Here is a 24,961-nt window from a genome sequence, read left to right as displayed (position 1 = left end):
ACTACGATAATGTTTTGTTTTTTTCTTACCGCTGAGTGAGACATAAGTTGACGTAGTGCAAAACACAAACGATGTACTAAGGACCGGTTTTGAATCAGTCCCGATTATATGGTCGCGAATCAGAGCGGCGCTAGTGCATGTGAGGAAGAGCGTCGTTTTGGAGGATCTCCGAGGGGAGGGGTTAGACGGAGTCCTGAGGAGATGCTACATTCAAATCCATGCTAGTTTTCCATGACTACCAACCCTAGCTTTAAGCTTAACTTTATGTCTTGTCTCTTTTGGTATGGATTTTTTTTTTCTGTGGAAACTAACTGCGTTTGCTTGAGTTCCCCTTTTACTATTAAATATTAAATATTAATATTACGAAATTATATATCCGAAGTTATAAAGCTCTTTACATATCTTGCCAGTCATCTCACAGTAGTTGTTTTCCCCTGACAACCATTTCCAGGGATCAAAGCTGGAAAAAAGTAGTTTGATTAAACATTTAAACATATAAAACAAATAATAGAGGAGCTCTTCACATAAGCCCTCCTATTTTAAATACATTTATACATTCTTCCACAATGAACAGCCTTTTTTAAGAAGGAATCAAATTTGAAGCAACTTCTATCTGCCACAAAACAATCTAATACACGTAAATGGCAAAAGTGACAAAGTACACATGTACTAGTAAGAGTAATGTTGTCTCCAGTTTACCTGGAACCCCTCATCCAGGTCTACTGCCCTTCTCGCCCGCTACGCTCAGCCTCTGAAAAGCGCCTAGTGCGTCCAGCACACAAGGCCTCAAAATCACTAGCTCGACTCTTCTCTTCTGTTGCCCCTAAATGGTGGAATGAATTGGCCAACTCCATTCGATCTGCAGAGTCCCTCTCTACTTTCAAAAGACAGCTAAAGACCCAGCTCTTTAGGAAGCACTATGCACTTAGCTAGACTGTTCTCCACTGTTGTCCCCAGTGGCAGATCATGTCTTCCAGCTACGATTGACTCGCACTGTCCTGCTCTACTCTGGGAATCTGTGTTCAGCTCTTGAGGGACCCAGCACTTGGTACTTTGGTCATTATTGTGGTGATGTTAATTGTTGATGATGATAATGGAAGGTCTTAAATTGGTTGGTTGCTTCATTGTAGATGTTCCTTATTTCGGGAAAAAAATAATAATCCTTACTTATTTCTGTGCACTGCCTTTACACTGCTTGGCAGTACCTGCACCCAAATTGACTTGAAGCACTTTGTTACTCTTACTGATCTTGTTTCCTCTTGTCTAGATCTTTGCTTGTGCTGTTCTTGTTCTCGTATGTACGTCGCTTTGGATAAAAGCGTCTGCTTAATGACATTGTAACATTGTAACACTGTTGTGGATATCATTAATTACAGTTGTTACGTGTGAGAATATAGTTCAGACTGGGAGAAATAAAAACTTTAATCTCTAAAATGGGACAGGAGTGTGTTTGCTTAAAATGTTAAACTGTTTGTCATATGCAGGATGTAAAATGACTGGTCATCCAGTAGATTTAATCTGTTTTGTATGGACATGAAAGAAAATGTGGTACTGGTCAGGAATCCAACCTGGCTGTTTACATCTTGAGTCACTTAAATTAGTCTTGATTGCCTTCACGCTCTTAGTCACTTTGCTCACCCTCTCTCTCCCCTTTTGTCAGTTCATTTATTCTCAGGACATGGCGTCGTGGTAATAACAGTGTCTGGTAGGGCCATGTTGCCCAGTATGGTACTACTGCCAGCCAATCAGAATTCTCCACCACTAACCGCTCCTGGAAAATAAACAAAATCTTAGCATTTGTAAATGCACAGAGAATAAACATAATATATACGGTGAATGATGCATTTTGATCAATAAAAAGTTCCCAAAAGACTGAGACTGTACAGTAAGATCAAAACTAAAGAAGAGCTGAAGAGATTCCATTTTTCAATCAATATTATAACTTAACTTTATTGGGCTTCAAAAATATAAGACAACTAATGTTAAATGCCTCACAAGATCCTACCCAAGACATCTCAGGTCTGACAAAAATTTCAACCACCCAACCACTGAGATTAACACTTAATTAGAGGCATTCATTAAGAGCATTCTGTTATGAGGATTATGCCTTATGAAACACATTATATCATGCTCAGAGATGCATCAGAAAAAAGGATGGAAATACTTTTGGGGGGCAGGGGGTGCAAAATTTGGGGAAATTAGATTTAGTTATTGAGGATAATATGACATGGAAAGACTTGAATGTTTTGAGGATACAATGTGCGAAATTCAAAAAGAAGTGGAATAAATGGACTGCTTATTAACCCCCTCACAGAGTCACCACTGATAATCACTGCTAAAGAGGGAGACATTCTAAGTTGATTAAAAAACAAACCATGTATCCCACTGCCATGGTCTGTGTTTAGGTAAAGGTGTGCACATGTGAGTATGTGCAAGGTTATTTGTGTGTACTTTTAATTAGTATTTTTGTAATGTTTGATTTAAATTAAAAAAAAAAATATATATATATATATAAGGATAAAAAAAAACATGTTTCTTGGGTAAAATGTAGCTTAAATGTTGTTTTCAGACACCATTATTCTATGTGTTATATGTGTCAGCTGTACCTTTTTCTCAGCCTCCTGTGTTGCATATTGCAACAAAAGTGGCTTTCCGTGTTTCTGATAGTAAGCTCTCTGACAGCGATCTGAAAGAGCTGGCTCATTTGGCAGGAAGTTGCTGGCCCACACCTATCAGAAAGCATACAGCAGAATGAGGATAATGAGACAATACATACAGTGAGTACGGAAAGTATTCATACACCTTCACTTGTTCTACATTTTGTTATGTTACAGCCTTATTCCAAAACAGATTAAATTCTTTTTTTCCCTCAACGTTCTACACATAATACCTCAAAATGACAAAGTGAAAGATGTTTCATAGAAAATTTTGCAAATGAAATATAAAATAAAACACTCAACTATCGAATGTACATAAGTATTCACACCCTTTGCTTTGAAACTCAAAATTGAGCTCAGGTGCATTCTATTTCCACCGATCGTCCTTGAATGTTTTTACAACATGATTGGAGTCCAACTGTGGTAAATTCAATGATTGGACATGATTTGGAAAGGCACACACCTGTCTATATAAGATCCAACAGTTGACAGTACATGTCAGAGCACAAACCAAGCCATGAAGTCAAAGGAATTTTCTGTAGACCTTAGAGACAAGATTGTATCGAGGCACAGATCTAGGGAAGGTTGCAGGAAAAAATTCTGCTGCTTTGAAGGTCCCAAATTGCACAGTGGTGTCCATCATACATAATGTAAGAAGTTTGCAACCACCAGGACTCTCCCCAGAGCTGGCCACCTGGCCAAAATGAGCGATCGGGGGAGAATGTTATATGTATTATAGCTTTTCTCCTGATATCGTGTCACCGGTACAACTGGATAATGCTAGCATGACAGTTGTGATGTCTGCAAGATACTGGACTTGTTTCCACCTGATGTTTGCATACCGTCGTCCTTGCTGAAAACTCCTGGTGGTAACTCTGGTTGTACCTTGAGTAACAACACATAGTTGGGTGTAGGGGTGACCCCAAATAGTCGAACATTCGACGATTCGTTCTAACGAGCCTTAGTCGACTGCCAATCTCATAGTCGAATATTTGCATATGAAACGTGGATCATTCCATTCAAACCATGGGGGTGCTCAATGTCTAATTTAACACTATTTTCCTGTTTCCCGTAAAAAATAGTGTCTCATTTAGCCTATTTTTATATAAATATAGACTTATTTAATTTAATTCTGAGAACAGCTTTTGAAGTGTGAAATCTCCTTAAAGTGGTAATTAAATCTCCCCTGGTAATTAAAGGTGGACTCCCATTTAGTGGGACCTGTGGAGCCGACGTACCTCAGCTGGTCTTTAAATCTTTCTACGTTCATGGTAGCTCAAAATGTCAGGAAATAAAACTTCAGTTGATCCTAAAAATAGTGATGAAGATGAGGAGCAGCTTCATGAAGAGGGCTGTGAGATCATTGATTACCGGACCACACAAAAACTGTACGGGGCCAAAAGAACGAGCAGGAATACCCAAAGCTGCGCAAAGCCTCAAAAACAATCCACAGCATCCCATCCACCTCCACGCCATCAGAGAGGATATTCTCAAAGACAGGATTTACAGTCAACAAAGCAAGGAGCGTACTTCTGCCCGTACACACGATGGTTTTCCAATTTGAAAAGACTCACGCGGACAAAGACGCGATGAAAGAGTGTTTTAAAGGGTACTGTTAAGAGATTTAAAAACCCTTTAGCTGGTTCAGGTTTGATTTTGAACATTATACAAATGTTTAGCCTTAAGTTGGACAAACTACCCTCCGCAGCTCTGCTCTCTGCTGTGCGAACACTGTCTAAATATCTCCTGATTCCTTATTCTATAGTGGAGCGTTGTTCCATGTTTAACGGATGGTGGCCTTATTTGAGTTTTCTCTCAATAACCTCGTTGTTTTTGCAATATAGATTTAAAAAATCTAAGTTTTATGCTTATAATATTCTGTTGTCCCTTTTACTTTAAGCTATGAGTCTCTTAATAGCAAATGGTTATGCGTAATATTGTCATGCGGTCACCATCATGCAGACTTTGGGTCAATAAGGAGAAACATTCGACTAATCGTCGACTATGGGCAAAATCTGATGAATCAGATTCGAGCAAATCCTTAGTCGAGCTCAACCGTGTTGAGGCTTCTAAATCGTTAAGGTCTGATGAAGCCTTTGTGATGGGCCTGCTATTTATGATAGTCTCAGCTTCACACAGCAAGGTATGGAGACCTTCTTCATCGAGAACCTGTTCCTTCACTGTAACGATCAGAATCTTTCTCACCGAACGAATTAGCCGCTGCCAGCTACCTCCATGGTGAGCCTTGCAACAAAAAGGGATTCAGTGGCACTTCAATCCTCTGGCAGGCAGAGGATTGAAGTGCCACTGAATCCCTTTTTGTTGCAAGGCATTTGTGATCTTGGTGGTGTTCCATTCTGTGATTGATTTCTTCAACTCACTGTCAGTTGTTCTGAAGTTGGTTCCATTATCTGAGTACATCTCTTTGACTTGTCCTCTTCAAGCAAGGAATCTTCTGATCGCATTGAGACATTCATCAGTGTCAAGTGAGGATGCGAGCTCGAGGTGTACAGCTCTTATGGCAAGACATGTAAAAAAGACACCATACCTCTAAACATTTCCTCTTCCTCTTTTTACCAGAAATGGGCCAAAGTAATCAACGCTAACTCTTGTGAATGGAGGATGGTCAGGCATGACCCTGCATTGTGGTAAATCTGCCATAAGCTGCTTGCCAGCAGTTGCGTGTAGCCTCTTACAAACGACGCACTTCTTCTTTCTGATTGCTCCGTTGGCTCCTGGAACCCAGAATCTTTGACACAGTTGAGCCAACATGTGATTCCTCCCAGCGTGAGCTGTTATGTCATGAATGTGACTCAGCACAAGCGTTGTGACATGCGAGTTCCTTGGCAGAATGGCTGGCTGCTTGTCAACCTGCCACCAACCCTCATGACTCCCTCCTGAAGTACAGGTTTCAGCTTATAGAGCTGCCTTTCTTCACCTATTGTCTTTGACAATATTTGACCATTTCAGTTTCCGCTTCTTTCAAATCTTCGCAGATAAGGTGTGCTCCTTTGAAAGCTTCCTTTAATTAATTCACTCTTTTTTCTTGGTTTAACACACTCACTGTTTTTCTGTGCTATCAGTTCTTTCAGAAAAAAAATTTTTTTTAGAAACCAGACGACAGCACGCTTTAGCTTCATCCACGATGAGTAGTGGGTCACCCGCTGTTCCGTTAGGTCTTTAGGCTGTTGTACCTGAAAGACATGGGCCTGAATGGCTCTTTTGACCTCTGGGTCAACTCCATCCAGCATTCCATGATCTGGATTCTTTGGCCACTGGTCTTGTTCTCTGAGCAAGAAACTTGGCCCTGAAAACCAGCTTTCTTCAAAAATGCTTCTACAGTATGTCCTCTCGAAACATGATCAGCGGAATTCAGAGTTGTATTGACAAATCTCCACTGAGAAGTCAGAGAGTGATCTAGGATTGCTGAGATTCTGTTAGCAACAAAAGTCTTGAATCTTGTGCTTTCACTCTTCAAGTGCTTCAGGACACCTGTGCTATCCATCCAAAAGATTGAGTCATGAAGTTCTAATTCAAGTTCTTTCTTCAGAAGCTTATCCATCTTAATGGCAACTGTGGCCGCTGTAAGTTCCATTCTTGGTATAGTCGAGGACTTCAAAGGCGCAACCTTGGCTTTTGCCATCACCAGGGTGGATTGAACTTCACCACTTGCAGAGTGCAGCAGTAGATAGCTTGTAGTGCCGAAGGCATCATTGCTTGCAACATTGGACCTACAGAAAAGATTCTCCAAGAGGAATCTTTTCAGTAGGTTCAATGCGGAGCATTCATGAAACTGAACCTTTTCCTTACAGCTGCTACTCATGTGACCATGCATCAAGCATGCGAAACACAGACCTTTGCTTCTCAAAAAGTCAAACTAGTCTTTGTGTAGCATGCTCTTGAGTTTTCTGCAGATAGCGAGGCTGTGTTGCTCTCCTTTGCAATAAATATAATACAGTGGTTTCTGTTATGTTATCATACAGCGGGTGTAACATATACCTAACATGCTTGTTGAGGAAGTTGACTAAATCCTGGAACTTCACTCTTTTCTGTGTCTTTTCTTGTATGTCCCAGGCAGACTTTCTCCAAGTTTCTTTGAGCTTGTATGGAAGCTTGTTAACCAGTGCCTTTATGTTAGCTTTTTTGTCCAAGTCTTCCATGTAGCTTATACTGTATCTGCCATTGCGTTGGAGCATCCTGTGAGAAACAATGCGAAAGATTGCAGTGCTGCACCATCTTCTGACTTGATTGTCTGCCAATCCAGAGCTTTGTTTATGTAGGCTTCTGCAATCTTGTAGTCATCACCAAAAAACTCCATTTGTTTTGCCTTAGCATAACCTGCTGAAGGTCCCATGTGGATGCAGCTCTTAACCAACTCCTGCGGTTGTCCACTTGTGTACTGCAGCAAAAACTGTTGGCGATCACGATTGTCAGCAGTGCAACCTTCGACACCATGTTCAATAGACCTGATAAAAGATTTGAACTCCAATGGATCACCTTTGAATCATTAGACCTGGGAGTAATGTTGCTTGGTGATTCTTCACAAGGTACTCTGTGACATTAGCTTGCTGAGAAATGGCTTTGCATAAACTATCAAACACTGGTCCATTATTAACTTCCAAGTTTTATGCAGGTTAGGTTATTGGAGGTGATGTTAGCTGTACATTGTGCTCAACCTTAGGCGTAAGTGAGGCAAGCTGTGATGGTGGTTGTAACGTTGGATTCGGCTCCTTTCCTTAAACCTGTTCATCAGCTTCAGAGCTACTCTCTTCTGCCTGTGGGTATTCATACCTTTGCAGAACTTCCAGTTTTGCATTCGATTCAGCAAGGGCGATCTCCATAGCATGCAATTATTTTCTGGCCTTTATTGCAGGTTCTATCCTTTTTTGCTCAGCCTCAAACCCTGACTCTTGTCGTTTTTCTTCGGCTTGCAGTTGAGCCTCTCTACATCTTTTTTTCTGCATGCCAATGTGCTTCTTCTCTTTCTATGGCCAACTTCTCCCTTAAAGCATTAGCCTTTGCCTTCAATGCTGCACGCTCCATTTCTGCCTTTAATCTGACTGAAGAGGACAACGATGAGACACTTCCACAATGTCATCCTGATATACTTCTGCGTTTAGTGGTTGCCTTTGACGTACCAGATGTAGACCTGCTAACTGTAGGCATTACTTCTTTATCACACTCTTGAGCCAACTCATGCATTTCATGACTTGTTTCATCCACCTTGCATTTCCAGAAGAAATCCTTCATAGTTTGATTTTTTGGATCAAACCAACCTTTCCGCTCTTTCAGAAATTCATACTCAGTCATAAATTATCCTTCACAATGTCAACGTTAAAGGTGACATTATGCACTTTTTCATCAAAATATATTGGCCTAAGAGGTCCCCAAAACATGTCTCTGAAGTTTATTGCTCAAAAAAACACTTTGAAATCTGATTTTGGCATGCCTGTAAACCCCTCTTTTCAGCCCTGCTCAGAACAGGCGATTTTCTGTGTCTGTGCCTGTGTCTTTAAATGAGAATGAGCTCTCTGACCACGCCCCCTCAGGAAGTGGATGTGGCCTCGGCTGTCCTGCACGTTGATCTAATGTTTACATGTTGGCTGCATAGACATGGCTGCTCACAGACCTGCGTAACTTCAACCCTCTGAATTTGATCCAGAATCTGATCCTGATGGAGCGGCGCCTGCAGCAGGACCTTTCTGAACGATTGGTCACAGATTTTGTGTTTCTTGTTGTTTCTTGGTTCACAGCTACGCACATTTAGATGCATCAGAAATGAACAACTATAGGCCGATATCAAACCTCCCTTTTTTAAGTAAAATTATTGAAAAAGCTGTTTTTCAAAAATTGAACAATTATCTAATGATAAATGACTGTTTTGATGTCTTCCAATCAGGATTCTGATCACATCACAGCACAGAGACCGCTCTAGTCAAGGTCCTCAATGATATTCATTTAAGCACAGACAATGGCAAAATTTCAGTTTTGGTATCACTTGATCTTAGTGCTGCTTTTGACACAGTTGACCACGAGATACTACTGGACAGACTTGAAAACTGGGTGGGACTTTCTGGTGCAGTACTAAATTGGCTTAAGTCCTATTTAAATGACCGGGACTATTTTGTGTCGATAGGTAAATACACATCTGAGCGGATGAAAATCGTATGTGGAGTACCTCAGGGATCCATTCTGGGGCCTCTGCTATTCAACATCTACATGCTCCCCTTAGGTCAGATAATAAGAAACAACAAAATAAAATACCATAGCTATGCAGATGACACACACATTTACATCACCATATCACCAGGGGATTATAGTCCCATACAAACACTGAGTAAATGCATCAAACAAATCAATGACTGGACGAGCCAGAACTTTCTTCAGTTAAACAAAGAAAAAACTGAAATTATTGTTTTTGGAGCCAAGGAAGAAAGGTTAAAGGTTACTGCTCAGCTCCAATCTGCAACGATGAAATGTTCAAACCAAGCCAGAAACTTGGTGTAATCTTAGACTCAGACCTTAATTTCAGCAGCCACATTAAGACAATTACAAAGTCAGCCTACTATCACCTTAAGAATATATCAAGGATTAAAGGACTTATGACTCAGCAGGATGCAGAAAAACTGGTCCATGCATTTATCTTTAGCAGACTAGACTACTGTAACAGGGTCTTTACAGGACTCCCTAAAAAGTCCATCAGACGGCTGCAGCTCATACAGAATGCTGCTGCTCGAGTCCTAACAAGGACCAAAAAAGTAGACCACATTACTCCAGTTCTTAGATCCCTACACTGGCCTCCTGTCTGTCAGAGAATAGACTTTAAAATCCTGCTTATGGTTTATAAAGCACTGAATGGTTTAGGCCCAAAATACATTGCTGATCTGCTACTACTTTATGAACCACCTCGACCTCTGAGGTCATCAGGTACTGGTCTGCTTTCAGTCCCAAGAGTCAGAACGAAACATGGTGAAGCTGCGTTTAGTCATTATGCCCCACATATCTGGAACACACTCCCTGAAAGCTGTAGGTCTGCTCCAACTCTCACCTCTTTTAAATCAAAGACTAAGACTTTCTTATTTGCCACTGTCTTCCTATCTTAAGATTATTTTAACCCACTTTAAATTAAAATTTTAATGTAATTTTTAATATATTTCTAATTTTCCTTTTCTTTTCTGTTTATCATATTTGTCATTTTAATTATGTTCTTTTATGCCTGTCTGAATGTCTCCAATGCTTTTAATGTTTTAATGTAAAGCACATTGAGTTGCCCTCGTGTATGAAATGCGCTATACAAATAAAGCTGCCCTGCCTTGCCTTGCCTATGTGTCAGTATGTCAACGTGTGTCTTGGTACACAGCTACGGACATGTAGCTATGTGGCTATGCTAACTAGCGCTAGCACTTTTCCATGAAAAATAAAAATCATCCACTAGATCTTCAAATCTGCAGACGTGGGGAGTAAAACCAACCTTTGTGTTTATTAAGACAGCCTACAACTAGCATGCCTCCCTCCTATCCTAAGCACCTTGTTAGCACACATGTGTGCAGGTAATGAAACGGAGGCGGAGTTCAGTTGTTTTTTATACAGTCTATGGGCTGAACAAGCTCCGAGATCTGACTTCCGTTACAGGTCGGATGGCGTTGTGACCTGCAACGAAAACACGGAAGTCTGAAACGGCTCGTTTCAGCACACATTTACAGAAAGGTAGAGAAATCAAAACAGGGGCAGAATGGATTTTTTCCATTTTCGGTTGGTTTGTAGACATGCCAGGGACACATATTTCAGGTAGAGAACCATTAAAAAGTCGATTCTGCATAATATGTCAGCTTTAACATCATCCTTACTTAACTGCTCGATTTGCCTCTCAATGCTAGTTAACTGAGTTAGCTTGTACCTGCGTGCATTCACTTGTCTGTTTTTGTGATCCTCGATAGCCTTCTGTCATTTTACTTTTCGTTTTTCACTGTCTTTTTCATCCATGGCTGCTGTATTTTTCTGCGCTTATTTAGCAAGGGCACTGTAGCATGATCCTTTCACATCCATACGTTCCACTTCATCATTAGTCTGAACGACATCCTTGATGGACAAACATGCTAACAGCTATGCAGTTTTCGTAGGTCAGTTTCAATTTGCAGAATGCTGCAGCTCAAATAAAAACTTACAGTTTTGTCTCCCCCTTCCTTGAAGCATGTGTAAAGTCTTTTTCCATTATGATCCAAGTTAGGCCGTTCAAAAATCTATTTATCCGTGCAGAGCAAGTTTTTTGACTGACAATGTGGGTTCCACTGAACGAAGCTGTAGTTTTGACGCTCTAAAAATCTCCAAAAAATCCATAGGACAAGTCTAAAACAGATTCAACTGTTTACTTCTGGGGTCAATAGGCAGCCCTTTTAAAGGTGACATATCATGCAAAATTGACTTTTTAATGGTTCTTTACCTGAAATATGTGTCCCTGGCATGTCTACAAACCCCCCGAGAATGAAAAAAATCCATTCTGCCCCTGTTTTGATTTCTCCACCTTTCTGTAAATGTGTGTGAAACGAGCCGTTTCAGACTTCCGTGTTTTTGTTACGTAACAACAATATCCGGTCTGTCACGGAGTCAGAGCTCGGAGCTTGTTCAGCCCATAGACTGTATAAAATAATACTGAATCCCTCCTCTGTTTTTCATTACCTGCACAAATGTGTGCTAACAAGGAGCTTAGGAGGGAGGCATGCTAGTTGTAGGCTGTCTTAATAAACACAAAGGTCGGTTTTACTCCCCACGTCTGCAGATTTGAAGATATAGTGGATGATTTTTATTTGTCATGGATAAGTGCTAGCGCTAATTAGCATAGCCACATACATGTTCGTAGCTGTAGCTGTAGCTGTAGCTGTAGCTGTAGCTGTGTACCAAGACACACGTCGACATACTGACAAATAAAACAACAAGAAACACTAAATCTGTGACCAATCCTTCATAAAAGGTCCTGCTGCCTTTCTGGCAGAGGTCGGTTTTACTCCCCACGTCTGCAGATTTGAAGATCTAGTGGATGATTTTTATTTATTATGGATAAGTGCTAGCGCTAGTTAGCATAGCCACATAGCTACATGTTCGTAGCTGTGTACCAAGACACACGTCAATATACTGATAAATAAAACAACAAGAAACACTAAATCTATGACCAATCGTTCAGAAAGGTCCTGCTACAGGCGCCTCTCCATCAGGATCAGATTCAGAGGGTTGAAGTAACGTGATCTCTGAGCAGCCGTGTATATTCAGCCAACATGTAAACATTAGATCAACGTGCTGGAGAGCCGAGGCACATCCACTTCCGGAGGGGGCGTGGTCAGAGAGAAAACAGAGTGTTCTGATGAGGAATGAAGAAGAGGGATTTTTCAGGCATGCCAAAATCTGATTTCAAAGTGTTTTTTTGAGCATAAACTTTAAAGACATGTTTTGGGGACCTCTTAGACCAATATATATTGATGAAAAAAGCGGGATATGTCCCCTTTAAGAAACATGGATAAAAATCCACATTTCTTAAATTTGGATTTGGGGTGGACTTCATCAAATTAATATGCATTCTTTATAATTCTAGCCAGTCGAAGGACTTCTCCGCTTCGAGATACACAACTTCAAAGTCTCATCAACGCTGAATATAGGAGAACCTTTTTCAAACGTGAGGCCGGAACCTCTTCTGCTGGTTTAACTTTTTTGATAACAAAGGAAATATTTACCCCCATTAAAGATGGAAGAAGGGTTCCAGCTTCAAATGAAGCTTGCAACATCTCAAATAAAAGAATTGGCTGCATATGATATTAGACCACGTATAGAAGCTTTTGCTTTATGGCATAGCAGACACCAGGCCCTGGTGTCTCTTCTGGACTTCTTTGGAAAAAAGTGATCCAGCTGTTCTTTCAGAAGTTTTTTCAAAATTAGGATCATGATTCAGGAAAGGCCTATATGTCCATAGTCTGTTCTGGACATATAGGCCAAATTCAGATTACCTAAACTTTAATAAGTGGGAGCATGATCTAAAACAATATCTCCAATACTATAGTCAGCAGGGGCTCAGGAAGGCAACCCTGTGAAATCCCTTACAGGACTGACGTAGCATCCTCAGGATGTTTAAAGAGCCTCTCCTGCCCATGGAGTTTAATTCTAAGGACAGGTGGGTACAGCATGGCAAAAAACAAATCCTCACCATACCAGCTGAGAAATCCTCAAATATTATGATCGGGGCACCTTTGTACTCCAGTGCTTGCATTTTCCTCGCTTCCTGCGTGATTCAGACCTTATCCTGGAAGATGAGAAACCTTATAATAACAGCGCAAGGTCCCTCCAAAGGATGAAGGGTGAGAGCCCATGGGCAGTGGTCTAACTTGACTGATCCTCCTTTAAAGCTAACTTGCAGCTCTGGCAACCATATCCTGATGAAGGATAAGGGGTTGCTGCCCTTCGGGTAGTCCACTGATGCATACATTACACCACCATCCCCTGTTTTCATCCAGTGCTGCTTCCAACTAACTCTAAACTTCAAGGAGCTTAGCAATGTGGCTGGCTACCGCGTCCCTCAGAGTCTGAAATTTTACTTTAATAATCTGTGTGTTGAGTGTGATGACACTGGGCCTCATGTACAAAGGGTGCGTATGCACAAAAACGTGCCATACGCTCGTTTTCACGGCAAAGTTCAGATGTATCAAGAGTGAAATGACCGTGGAAATGTGCGGTGCCTCACGCCAACTTCATGGCTGGCGTATGCACTTTTCTACAGCTGTTGATCCTTTGGCAACACTTGAGGCTGATTTATACTTCTGCGTCGAATCGATGGCGTAGCCTACGCCGGAGGTACGCGTAGCTCCCGTACCAACGCAGAGGCCTACGCACGTAGCTGACGTGCACCTCCTCCAAAATGTAACTACGCGTAGAGCCGACGCGGACCGCAAGCTCTGTGATTGGTCCGCTCGACGGCTTTGTCTTTCCCGCATTCACAGCACTTCCGGGATCCCGGACATCGGCCACACATCGACCGTGTATTTCATCTCCTCCTCTCTATTCTTCATGTAATCATGTCTGTATGATAAACAGCAACATGTATCAGCTGTAGATTAACAGAACACGCTCTGAATCGATGTGGAAAAGTAAACAGAGATCGTAGCAGGACCGGAAGCAGGCGACCAGGTATCAGAGAGACCACACTGCCCTCAAGCGTTTCGGAGGAGAATTGCTGCGCGACACGGACACATCGACGCACAAGTATGTGGGGCTCATGTCCGCATCAGCCCCTGCTGCATAGGGGCGACGCAGAAGTATAAATCAGCCTTTAGAGGTGATGCTGGGAAACAATTAACACTGAATTACTGATGAACAATTGTCTGCAATTACATGAGTGGATATAAACACATGCACAAAGTGGTGCAAAAAATACCGTTAAATACAATGGCTGCTTTAGCAGTATTAGAAGACATTGTAAATAGTGCAATACGAAGCGAGCGTTTGTTTAGAGACAGAGAGGATTTACTGGCACATGATGACAACTGGCTCATCAGCTGCTTTAGGTTCCCGAGAGCACTCCTCCTGGAACTGTGCGCAGAGCTACGGCAAGCCTTGGAGCGCAACACAGCAAGGAGCCATGCGCTGCCTGTGCCCATGCAGGTGCTGACCACACCGGGGTTCCTAGCACGGGGCATTCTAGAGGGAGCTGGCCGACCGATCGAGACTGTGCCAGTCGACCCGGAGCCAAGCCATGCCAGCCGTGTGGGACGGAATTATGCGCATGTCAGCCAGGTATATCAAATTCCCATACAATGCAGCTGAACAGGTCAACAATAGAGCGCAATTTGAGCCGGTTTTCCTAATGTAATCGGAGCTATCGACTGCACACACATTGCTATAAAAGCACCATCACATGATGAATTGGTATATGTCAACAGGAAACATTTTCATTCAATCAATGTACAGATCATATGTGATGCGCAAATGCAATTAACCAACATTGTGGAGAGGTGGCCTGGTTCAACGCACGATTCATACATTCTGAGTAACAGCACGGTTGGGAACAGACTACAAGCTGTCCCTGTGCACAATGGGTGGCTTCTTGGTGAGTTAATTTATTCTGTAATTGTCCTGATATAATCCCTGTGATGCCCATTGAGCATGTGCGCCCTCAAATTCTACCCCGTCTTCACAGCATCATTACTAGTCAGGGGGTAAAGTTAGTGACTTGCTGTTTTTTGCTGGTTAAACTTCAGCTTAAGATCTTTCTAACAAGTCCCTGATTGTCTCTGTGTGCACAGTACTCATGTTAATAACCCAATGCATAAATTGTGAAATGTCTTAATCAGCCTCACCCTTTCTGGACTAATTTGCAACAATAGTTTGTGATCGATGTAAGTAGTGTATACAATTAACGAATGGAAACTGTAAATCCAGTTTACTTTGTCTGCTTTCAATTGAACCCAGGCGACCACTTTTTTTTCACTTCTGCTTGTGTGCGTTTCTCTGACCCCACAGCATTGACAGCCTCATACACACTCTCCCACTCACTCTTCTTGCGTTTGTTCTTCTTGCAGGAGGACAGCATGCCAAAGAGCGCATATTTGCATGCCTCCACCTCAGCCAGTAGCGCTTCCAATTCACTTTCCGTGAAATTCTTTTTTTCCCCTGTCTTAGTAATTATTTTTTAATTTCCTGATTGTGCAGAGAGGGGAATCTCGGGTGCAGGGCTCATTTAAATATGATTTGCGTATTTAAAAGGGGGCGTGGACAGGGAGGGTTTGGGTACTCCAACATGTGTGCTCAATTCAACGTTGATTGGGATGTACAAAGGAAATGTGCTTGGATTTGAGTGTACGCCATATTTCAGTAGGAAATCCATGCAAGTCTTTGTACATGAGGCCCTGGTCATTTTTTTTGTTTAAAGAGGCTTCCACACCCTTTAGCACTTCAGTAGTAATTCTTTCCACTATATTATAAGTCTTCACATTACCTAGAAGCCATGGTCTTGTCCATAGCTTAGCCCCCCAAAACCCCAGATTGTTAATAGCTATCTTAGCCTTCCTGGTCAGTTTTGGAAGAGTTAGTGTATTTTCTCTTGTGTATGAAGGTGTGCATTGACTACCTGACAGTGAGGATGTGGATTTGAACAACCCATCATAGCTCCTTTGTTCTCAAAGATCTGAAAACAGACAAAAAGAGTGACAGTAAATCCAGAGTTTAATTAATCTTACTTACTAGCAAGCAGATAAACAGAACCAACATAAACAACAAAAATCGATATAAAAAATTACAAATATAAGAAAAAAAGAGAAGAGCCCTCTGGATTGGGGTCTCAGCACTAGGTTGTCCTAGTCATCCGCCTATGATATTTCGGTATTCCTTCAGGGAGTCTTTGATGGAGCAAATCCTAGCTGACGCATGTGCCTAAAAAAGGATTGGCATAGAGGACCAATAAAATAACTTATTTAGGATAAATTAAGTTGTGCCTGGCACTAGTATATTATAGTGAATACTAAGAAACCTGAAAAGATGCCTGCATCACAGTTGTTTCCATCCATCTCATCTATTTATCTTGAAATGCATTTATTGCAGAAAATAAGTCATGTACAAACATAAATTACCAATACAAGAGTGACAACAACAGTTATCAGTGATCAATAATGATTTCTTTTTTTTTAATTAAATTTTATTCTTGAGATTTTACTTTAAGTTTCTTGACCACTGTAAGAGGAGACAGGCCAATATCTTACTTGGTCCCTTGAAAAGCACCTGAAAGACCCTAGGAAAAAGGGTGATTGGTCAAATTTGTGGATGCGTTGTGCCATTTCACTTCTTAGTTGGCACCAGAAGCACTGGTTGGTTAAATAAAATACTCACATTTTTATTATTGTAGGCCCTAAATTCTGGTAATTTGTTGTGTATATGATGTAGCAGCTACCAGCCACAAGGGGCTGTAGTTCCAGTTAAAAATTGCTGCTGCCATAATGCTATAATGCTCAATGGCCCTATGTAAATGAGCCCAGGTGACAGATAACCTTTCGTAGCACAGAGCGGTTTGTTAGGCATTTTGAAATAGAGCTGTATGTAGCTTGAGTCTGGTAAAGGAGCAACACATTACTAGCATAGGCATGTGGATGTCAACCTGCAAGGAGGACTGAAGGCTGGTGGTGCTAGTTCTAGTAACATGAGCCACATACAGAAAACCAATATGCCATTGTTTACCCACAGACTCTTCAACCCTCAATCAATCAATCTTTATTTGTATAGTGCCAAATCACAACAAACGTTATCTCTAGACGCTTTTACAAACAGAGCAGCTCTAGACCACTCTATGTCAAATTATGAACAGTGACCCAACTTCAAGATTACCCCACCTTAATCCACCATGAGCATTGCACATCGCAATATTTAGCTAGTTACAGTGGTGAGGAAAAACTTCCTTTAACAGGCAGAAACCTCGACCAGAACCAGACTCATGTTAGACAGCCATCTGCCTCGACCGAGTTGGGTCTGGAAAGAGGGATATAGGAGAATAAACCCTGTGTTTAGCTGTAAAATAAATTGTGCTTAAGGTCAACTGTTTTCTGAGTGTTTTACCTTTAAGACTAGTGGGTCAGTTGATATTTAGATTTCAGTCAAACTTGTTGCAGTGCACATTATAGCCTATTAGAAGAACTGAATAATGTGCTAAAATTAAGGATGTCTGTTTTAAGTAATCTCCGGGATCGATCTTTGGAAATTTTGTTCCATGTGATAGAAAATTAACAAATAAAAAACATGTTCAAGTAAGTTCGTAACAATCAATTAATCAATATTCGATTAATTGTTAACATCCCTAGCTAAAATCAATTAATATGAGGATACATTTTGAGGCTATCATCAAGAACAGAGTAATTATTATTCACATCACATTCTGTTAGTTGAATCCTGTGATGAATCCCTGCGGTCAAGGGTTTGGTCTTTACTGGTGTTTTGTAGTGTAATTATTCTGTGATGTGAATAATTACACTACAAATCCTAGAAGTTAATTAATATCAATTCACTCTTAGCAGAATCTCATGTTTGAAATAGCATCATTAAAGGTTTATCAAATTCAAACATTAGCACTGAAAGTGAAACAGGGTGAGCAGGCAATTTTTTCACATGTATCTAACTAGTATCAATAATGTGTGAGTGTGAAGAGAGATAAATGTGTGTATGCAACCAATACCTGAACCCAAGGGTACAAGCTGCCTAGCTCTTCTACAAGCTGAGCCCACTTGTCAATCACCTTGACAACCTCATGCGTTTTCATGAGAGGAAGGGTAATGTCAGACCATGGATGGAAACACATGACCTTACTGAAAAAGAGTGAAAGAAAGAAGAGATGGCAGAAACAGATGTTTAAAAGTAGGACATATAATAAACCATACTTTTACAAAGTAACTTAGTCTAGTGAGGACACCATCCCACCCTCCTAACTACACCATGGTCTCTCTGTGATGAGCTGAGGTGTCATTCTTTAAATTCATGACTCTCTGGAAAAACAACCACTTGGGACCAAACTCAGGCCATAAAACTCTCTCCTCAAATACCATTCCCATTATGCTCCACTGACATGTGCAACAACTTTACAAAGATGTGTAACAGGTGAAGCTCAATGTTTGATATACTTAAAAATGCAATTTACTGCCTATCTGTTGAAAGAGCATTGTAATGATCTTTGTTCCATGTCTCTAGGTGGCTCACAAGCCGGGATCCCAGTTTGACTCATTTAATACATTTTCATCCACAGACCAACAGCTCCCCCTACTGTTGTTCCTTAGTATACTCATGGATTGGAAGAATATGTTTGTATGATCGTTTTGAGGACATCAACTTTTTAGAAGTGTGAAACTGTGTGCGTAAAATTTCATGTGTTCAGTTAATGTCTTATTGTTAGAAAAATAATAATCATGTAATCAATAAGTTTTACAGAACAAAGTAATTTATTTTGTTTAATCCTGCTGTTATTCCGATAAAAGATAGGACCCATTGTGATGTGGTTTGAGGTTATCCGGCCACTCTGAAATCAATTTTCAATGTTATTGTTTAACTGTATGCAGATGATTTCTTTACATTTTTGCTAGAATGACACTTATTTCTTTCCATGATGTGTTGTTACAGTATTTCTCAATTGCTAAAATACATTTCTTGACATCCACCATGCTTTTCTCAACACTATAAGCACAAAACCCAATTTTCAAACTACACTCACCAAACCTCTGACTCTTCTCACAAAGCCAAACAATTTTGTCAGATCATACCCTGAGTCAATCAAAATTAAAAACAATACTGAGCAGTCATTACACACTACATAAAATAATTGAAAACACAATGCTCAGGAGATGAAGCTGTAGAAATAATGTTCATTGTTCACAGTAGGCTAAATTAATTTTGCAAAAAAAGAAAAACTCTTTGAATTTAGCACCTGTATACAATAAATATAAAGTAAAAACAAATATAAATGAGAAGAACAACGTCTATCACAGTAGCTTGGATTTCATCAGAAGTTACTGTTCTTTGTCTTTCTCGATTTTGCTCCCTCCTCTTCCTCCTCGACCACCTCTGACACGCACTCTTCCTCTGCCTCTCAGATTATTTATATCCATTGTACAGCCTTCAACAACCAGTGCTCTCTGAACTGGCTTATACTGGTTTCCTCACATCATGAGCCAAAAGTGTGATCAGTTCTGAGTCGTTGTGTTTAAGCTGTGACTCCTGTGCTTCAAATGTGTTTCACTTTTGCTTCCTGTGCTTACAATTATTCAACACAAGTGCATCACAGTGCAAACAGTGTTTTAGTGAGTGAGAATGTGTTTGAAGTTGTGTTTAACAGGTGGAAAGTGCTTCTGGTTTTGCCAAAAGAGTGACTGATTCAATACATGGGTTCAGGCTGCTAAGGAATTTGGTTCAGACAATAGGGTTTAGTGTTTTAGCAATTGAGAAATACTGTAACATAATCTAATGCATCTTTTCCCAATATGTTTAGTACCTCATGTGTCTTAAATGTAAACTTGCAACTTATAACTAATACATTTAATCATAATGAGTGAGTATTAAATCCGCTTTGGATCTAACTATAGCAATGTTTGCAGTTTGCCTCAAACACTGTTCATTCCAATACCATGTGACATGAAGCTTTGTGCTTACCAGACACCCCTGGCTGGTTTACACTGGAACAATGGATCCTGATCAAAATCTATTAAAAAAAGAAATTTAATATTGCAAATGTAAATTGTATAAAACTGAAAATAAGTTTTGCTTATAAAATGTTAATTGCTTTGTAAATTAAGGGAAAAATACATCAATCATTTTGCACTGGCATGCAATGATCAAATAGTTAAGTGTGACAGAATCCTGTGGAAAGTAAGGCATGCTAAAAGATGTAGATACAGTAATTAATACTTTGCATTTCACTACTAGCAAAACAAAAAGACAAAAGAATAGGCAAAAAAATAAATAATCCAAGCACTTGAAAAAATATATCAGTACTCAACCAATGGTTTTAATATTCTCTGTTATGTTACACAATGACCTACTGTATTATAGTGGGTATTTTTAGTGCACTGGAACTTACCAGGATCTGGAGCATCTGGCTGAAGAGCAGGGAAGTCATTTTCAAATATAAAAGTGCTGTCATAGTCTGGATTTACCTGAAGGAAAAACCGATGGACACAGAAACATAAAAATTAGGGGAAAACAATACTAACGTCTATTTTTAGTGATTTACAACAGGCCTATATATATAACAAACTAGTTTTCATTAAGCTGGAGAATAAGATTTGTGGGCCAGAACATCTCTGCAGTACTACAGTACTTAAATTACAATATAAAGTTGTTTGTCTCACATGTTTTTGCTTAAATTGCAGCCCAGTGATTGAAGGTAAATATTTTATTATGGGTAAAGATTTGCAAATATAGCGACAGTGACTGGCAGAAAAACCCTTTGACTGCTCAGGACTATGTTCTATGGTTTCAAAACAGGTTTTATTTAGTGTTTGCTGACCTCTTGCTGCACAAGCCAGGGATTTTTTTTAGAGAGTGTGTTGAACAACAAAACAGTTATAATGATACTGTTATGATAACCAGTTACTGTTGTCCAACTATGAACAAGCAAGCTGTAATTTGTGGTGTAATGTAGATCTACTGTGTCTGTGCAACTGAAGAGAATGTATCTATCTGTTCTTACCTCCCCACTTGCTCGTGTATTCGTGGGGCAGAGGGGGTTGTTAGAGTCGTATCTGAGTATGTGTTTCTCAGAAGATTTCTCAATCTGGCCTGCCCAGGGTCTTTTCATGCGGTGAGCAGACACAAGGACCCAGGTATGTCGCAGGGGGTTGTAGCGCAGGTGCTGGTGCTCTAAAGGAGTTGAGGAGAAGGGAAACAAGGAACTGATGAAACATTGAATAATAATTGAAAACATTGAACAGGTAATTAAGGGTTGGGTGTTCCGTTTTAAACAAACACTTTTATGATCAAATTAAGTTAATAGATGTCCATTGTTGTAGGAAGCTTTGGCTGGAATTGTATGAAACAACATGACAGTTGCCAAACAAGATCCAAATTATTTTTTGGCTTGCACAATGATACAATTTTGTAAATGTGCCTTTTTTGTGATCAGATAAGCATAATTGATCAAAACGCTGCAGCCAGAGTACCAACTAGAACTAGGAAAAGAGAACATACTGTATCTCTCCCGTATTAGCTTCTCTACACTGGCTCTCCATAACAATTGATAGAATAGAATTTTACATTATTCTTCTGACCTATAAAGCTCTTCATTATCAGGCAAAAATAATATCTTAAAGAGCTCATAGTGTCATATTACCTCTAAAGAACACTATGCTCTCAGTATGCAAGTCAGCGTGTCATATAAATCTACTAGGTACCCCAACAGAAGGGTGCCAAAACGTAGGATGGTACCGATTGGTAATTTTGGTACCTTTCAAAACATTTGAGAGTGGAAACGCAAATGCTATATTGTACTAAACTTAATCAGACAGCTTTGTGGAAACACAGCTTAATTGTACTCATTTACTTTCACCATTTTCTTAAAAGATTGGTTCCCTCTTTTAAATGACCAGTTCAGACCTCTCAGGGTGGGCTGCAACGGTTATATCCTGTATAGAAACACTGTTATTATAAGGGAATTCTCCCTAACCTCTTTTTACTTGTAAAAAGAAAATCTTATTTTTTATTTTATTCTACCTTTATTTTACCAGGTAAGTCAATTGAGAACCAATTCTCTATAATGGACGTAGGATCTCTTCCGATTGAATACAAAATGTACTATTACTGTTTTAAACTAGCACGACCGAATACTATGTACCATTACTGTTTTAAAGTAGCACGACCAAATACTAATATTATTTGTCTTCATAATTGTACTCTTATGCTGCCACCTGCTGACCACCTGATGGAAAGTAGATGTCGTAAAGGTTTCATTAGTAATTCAACACCAAATCTTTAAACCCATTGGCAAAACATTGCCAGAAAAATCAAGAATCTGAATCGATTGTGCAAGACGCTAAGAATGTAATGGAGAAGGCTAAGCAAATATGCTGCCTGTGCACTCTTATGCAACAGCTGTTTGTATGATCCTCGTTCCTCATTTTGGTGCAGGTGGCTGGCTTTCCTTGTGACATCCCAATACATGTTATTCACATGTAAATTAGTCATAGTCAATTATGAATTCTTTCTCTTAAAATTCCCACGTTCGTTGCGGTAAAATTAACTACTTTATTGTTGTAAATGTACGACTTTCTTTATCTTATACCTTTATTTTCGCAATATTACGATTTTATTCACGGAATCTCTTCCGTCGCATGAAACACACAGTACCTTTTGTTAAATTACTAATATAAGTTTGAGACCTTTATACAGTCTATGTTTGAGACGTAAGATAAAGCTAGCAAACTTCGCTCTGCATTGGAGTAAACAGCAAAGTCTGCATCACCTGACATAGCCTGAGGAATGAATTGACGAATAGAACAGGTAAAAGTTCAGTCTGATGGTTCATAAATGTACGAGTCTCCATACCTTTTGGATCGAAACTGACTTCTTTTATTTCGCTCATGCTGTGCTATTTGAGAAGTATCGTTTCTCCGTTGACAAACTTCTGAACTTCCAAACTATTATTATGTCTTCTTCTTCGTCTTCTTCTGCGTCTTCTTCTTTTTATTCTTCGTAACAAAGTTAAAAAAGGTGCATACCGCCACCTACTGCACCGGAGGGTGTATCTTCAGGGTGTTGTACTTAAGATAACATTCTACATCATGCAAACATGAAAACAAATAACCAAACAATAAACTTAAATTAAGCAACTAAGTAATTTATGTATAATATAGTAACAAATAACTAACTACTCATACCAATGACAATAGAAAATAATAATGATGATAATAATAATAATTAAAAAATAAATAAATAAATAATAATAATAATATTAATAATAATAAATAACATAAAAATATACAAATAACAAACAAAAGATCAACAAATAATCAAAATTAATTAAATAAATAAATAAATAATTAAATAAATTATATCACGAGATGTAAACCTGTTTCTTTCAGATAAAATAAAAAAGCCCAATAGCATTCTCCCATTCCATCACTCCTCCCCAGAATTCCCTTCAAACTCCAACTCAGCTCCAGCCCAAATACTCTACTACATAATCTCCTCATGTGTGTGCCATATTTTTTTACACTCCATAACCACATGTTACACATTCTCCTCAACATTACATACATCACATTTCACTGATAAACATTTGGTCATCAGGTACAGAGTCGATTTCAATCCCGTATGACCCAATCTTAATCTGGCAATTATCACCTCCTCTCTACTCATCCCACTTTTTCTGCCACTCATCCCTTACAGCCCTCCTGATCAGAGACTTGGCCTCTCCTTTTCCAAAGGGAACGTTCAGGATATTTTCATCATTTAATTTCAAAGCTCTTTTAGCAACCTCATCTGCTCTCTCTCTGTTACCCTCTACACCTATATGAGCAGGAACCCAGCAAAACTGCACAGAAATACAAAGTCGTTGTATTCTCAACAATAATAAATACAATTCCACCAATAAATCCCCTCTGATCACCTCCTCTATCCATTGCATCCCTAATATAATAGCCGTGAGTTCTTCTGTAAACACAGAGAAGTGGTCAGAGATTCTTTTGCACATAACAACATTAAACACACCAGTTCCTACATGTCCACTCTCTGGCTCTTTGGATCCATCAGTGAACATATGTATATAGTTATAGTAAGCATTGTTCAAATACTCATAACTAAATTTCCAATGTTATCCACATTGCGTTTAGTCCATATCTGGCCTCCGTTATAAGCAGGAAACCAGAAACATAGTTGTGTTCAATAAATTCAATTTTCAGGGCCTTATTTCTCTGCTGTTTAGTGGTACACTGGATAGATACCCTCCAAAGAGTCAATGTAGTTCTCACAACCCTGTCTTATCTAACTTCTTTGGCAACCACAACTTGTTGGATCTATGGCGCTTTAAATACCCTGACATCAAGCAATACTCCTGGTTCAAACCAAATGATGTGATAAAATCCAGAATTGACTATTGGTTCAATCAATCAATCAATCAATCAATCAATCAATCAATCAATCAATCAATCAATCAATCAATCAATCAATCAATCAATCAATCAATCAATCAATCAATCAAGCTTTATTTGTATAGCACCAAATCACAACAAACGTTATCTCAAGACGCTTTTACAAACATAGGAGGTCTAGACCACTCTATGTCAAATTATGAACAGAGACCCAACACCAAGACAGGATAAGACTCAGTCTGACCCCACCTTAATCCATCATGAGCATTGCAAATCGCAGTATTTAGCTAGTTACAGTGGTGAGGAAAAACTTCCTTTTAACAGGCAGAAACCTCAGGCAGAACCAGACTCATTTTAGACAGCCATCATGCCTAGACCGAGTTGGGTCTGGAAAGAGGGACATAGGGGAGTAAGAGAGAGAGGTGATAGTGATGAGACGAGTAGTAGAAGCTGTTGCCGCTGGAGTCCAGCACGTCCTTATCAGCTGGAGTCCAGAACGTCCGCAGCTGGAGGATGCCTACAGCAGCTCAGAGGGACCTAGGAGACAATGGAGCTCAGGGACTCCAGAAAGGTCTATGGTTAGGAACTTTCAGTGGGACAGGCAGAGTTAAAGTAAGTAATGGGGGGTTGGGGGGAAGGGGGTGGGATAGGATCCCAGTGTGTCAGTGTGCCAGTTCCCCCGGCAGTCTAGGCCTATAGCAGCCTAACAAAAGCTGG

At 39.9% G+C, this 24,961-nt stretch overlaps 1 protein-coding gene across 1 annotated transcript in view; it reads right to left on the bottom strand.

Moving 5' to 3' along the window:
- The window catches only part of galt (galactose-1-phosphate uridylyltransferase), a 29,191-nt gene extending 6,340 nt beyond the window's left edge, over positions 1-22,851 (bottom strand). The window contains exons 1-8 of the mRNA XM_034710392.1: positions 22,701-22,851; positions 20,851-21,020; positions 20,239-20,314; positions 19,812-19,860; positions 17,851-17,980; positions 15,763-15,819; positions 2,607-2,729; positions 1,639-1,771 (exon numbers count right to left, since the gene is read on the bottom strand). Of these exons, the coding sequence (XP_034566283.1) occupies positions 1,639-1,771; positions 2,607-2,729; positions 15,763-15,819; positions 17,851-17,980; positions 19,812-19,860; positions 20,239-20,314; positions 20,851-21,020; positions 22,701-22,737 (775 nt within the window). The 5' untranslated portion in view covers positions 22,738-22,851. The remainder of the gene's footprint in view (positions 1-1,638; positions 1,772-2,606; positions 2,730-15,762; positions 15,820-17,850; positions 17,981-19,811; positions 19,861-20,238; positions 20,315-20,850; positions 21,021-22,700) is intronic.
- Between the last annotated feature and the right edge of the window lie 2,110 nt (positions 22,852-24,961).

Source organism: Notolabrus celidotus, chromosome 19 (assembly GCF_009762535.1).
Source record: "Notolabrus celidotus isolate fNotCel1 chromosome 19, fNotCel1.pri, whole genome shotgun sequence".
In the NCBI taxonomy this organism is placed as follows: Eukaryota; Metazoa; Chordata; class Actinopteri; order Labriformes; family Labridae; genus Notolabrus; species Notolabrus celidotus.
This window is presented reverse-complemented; position numbering and strand designations above follow the sequence as displayed.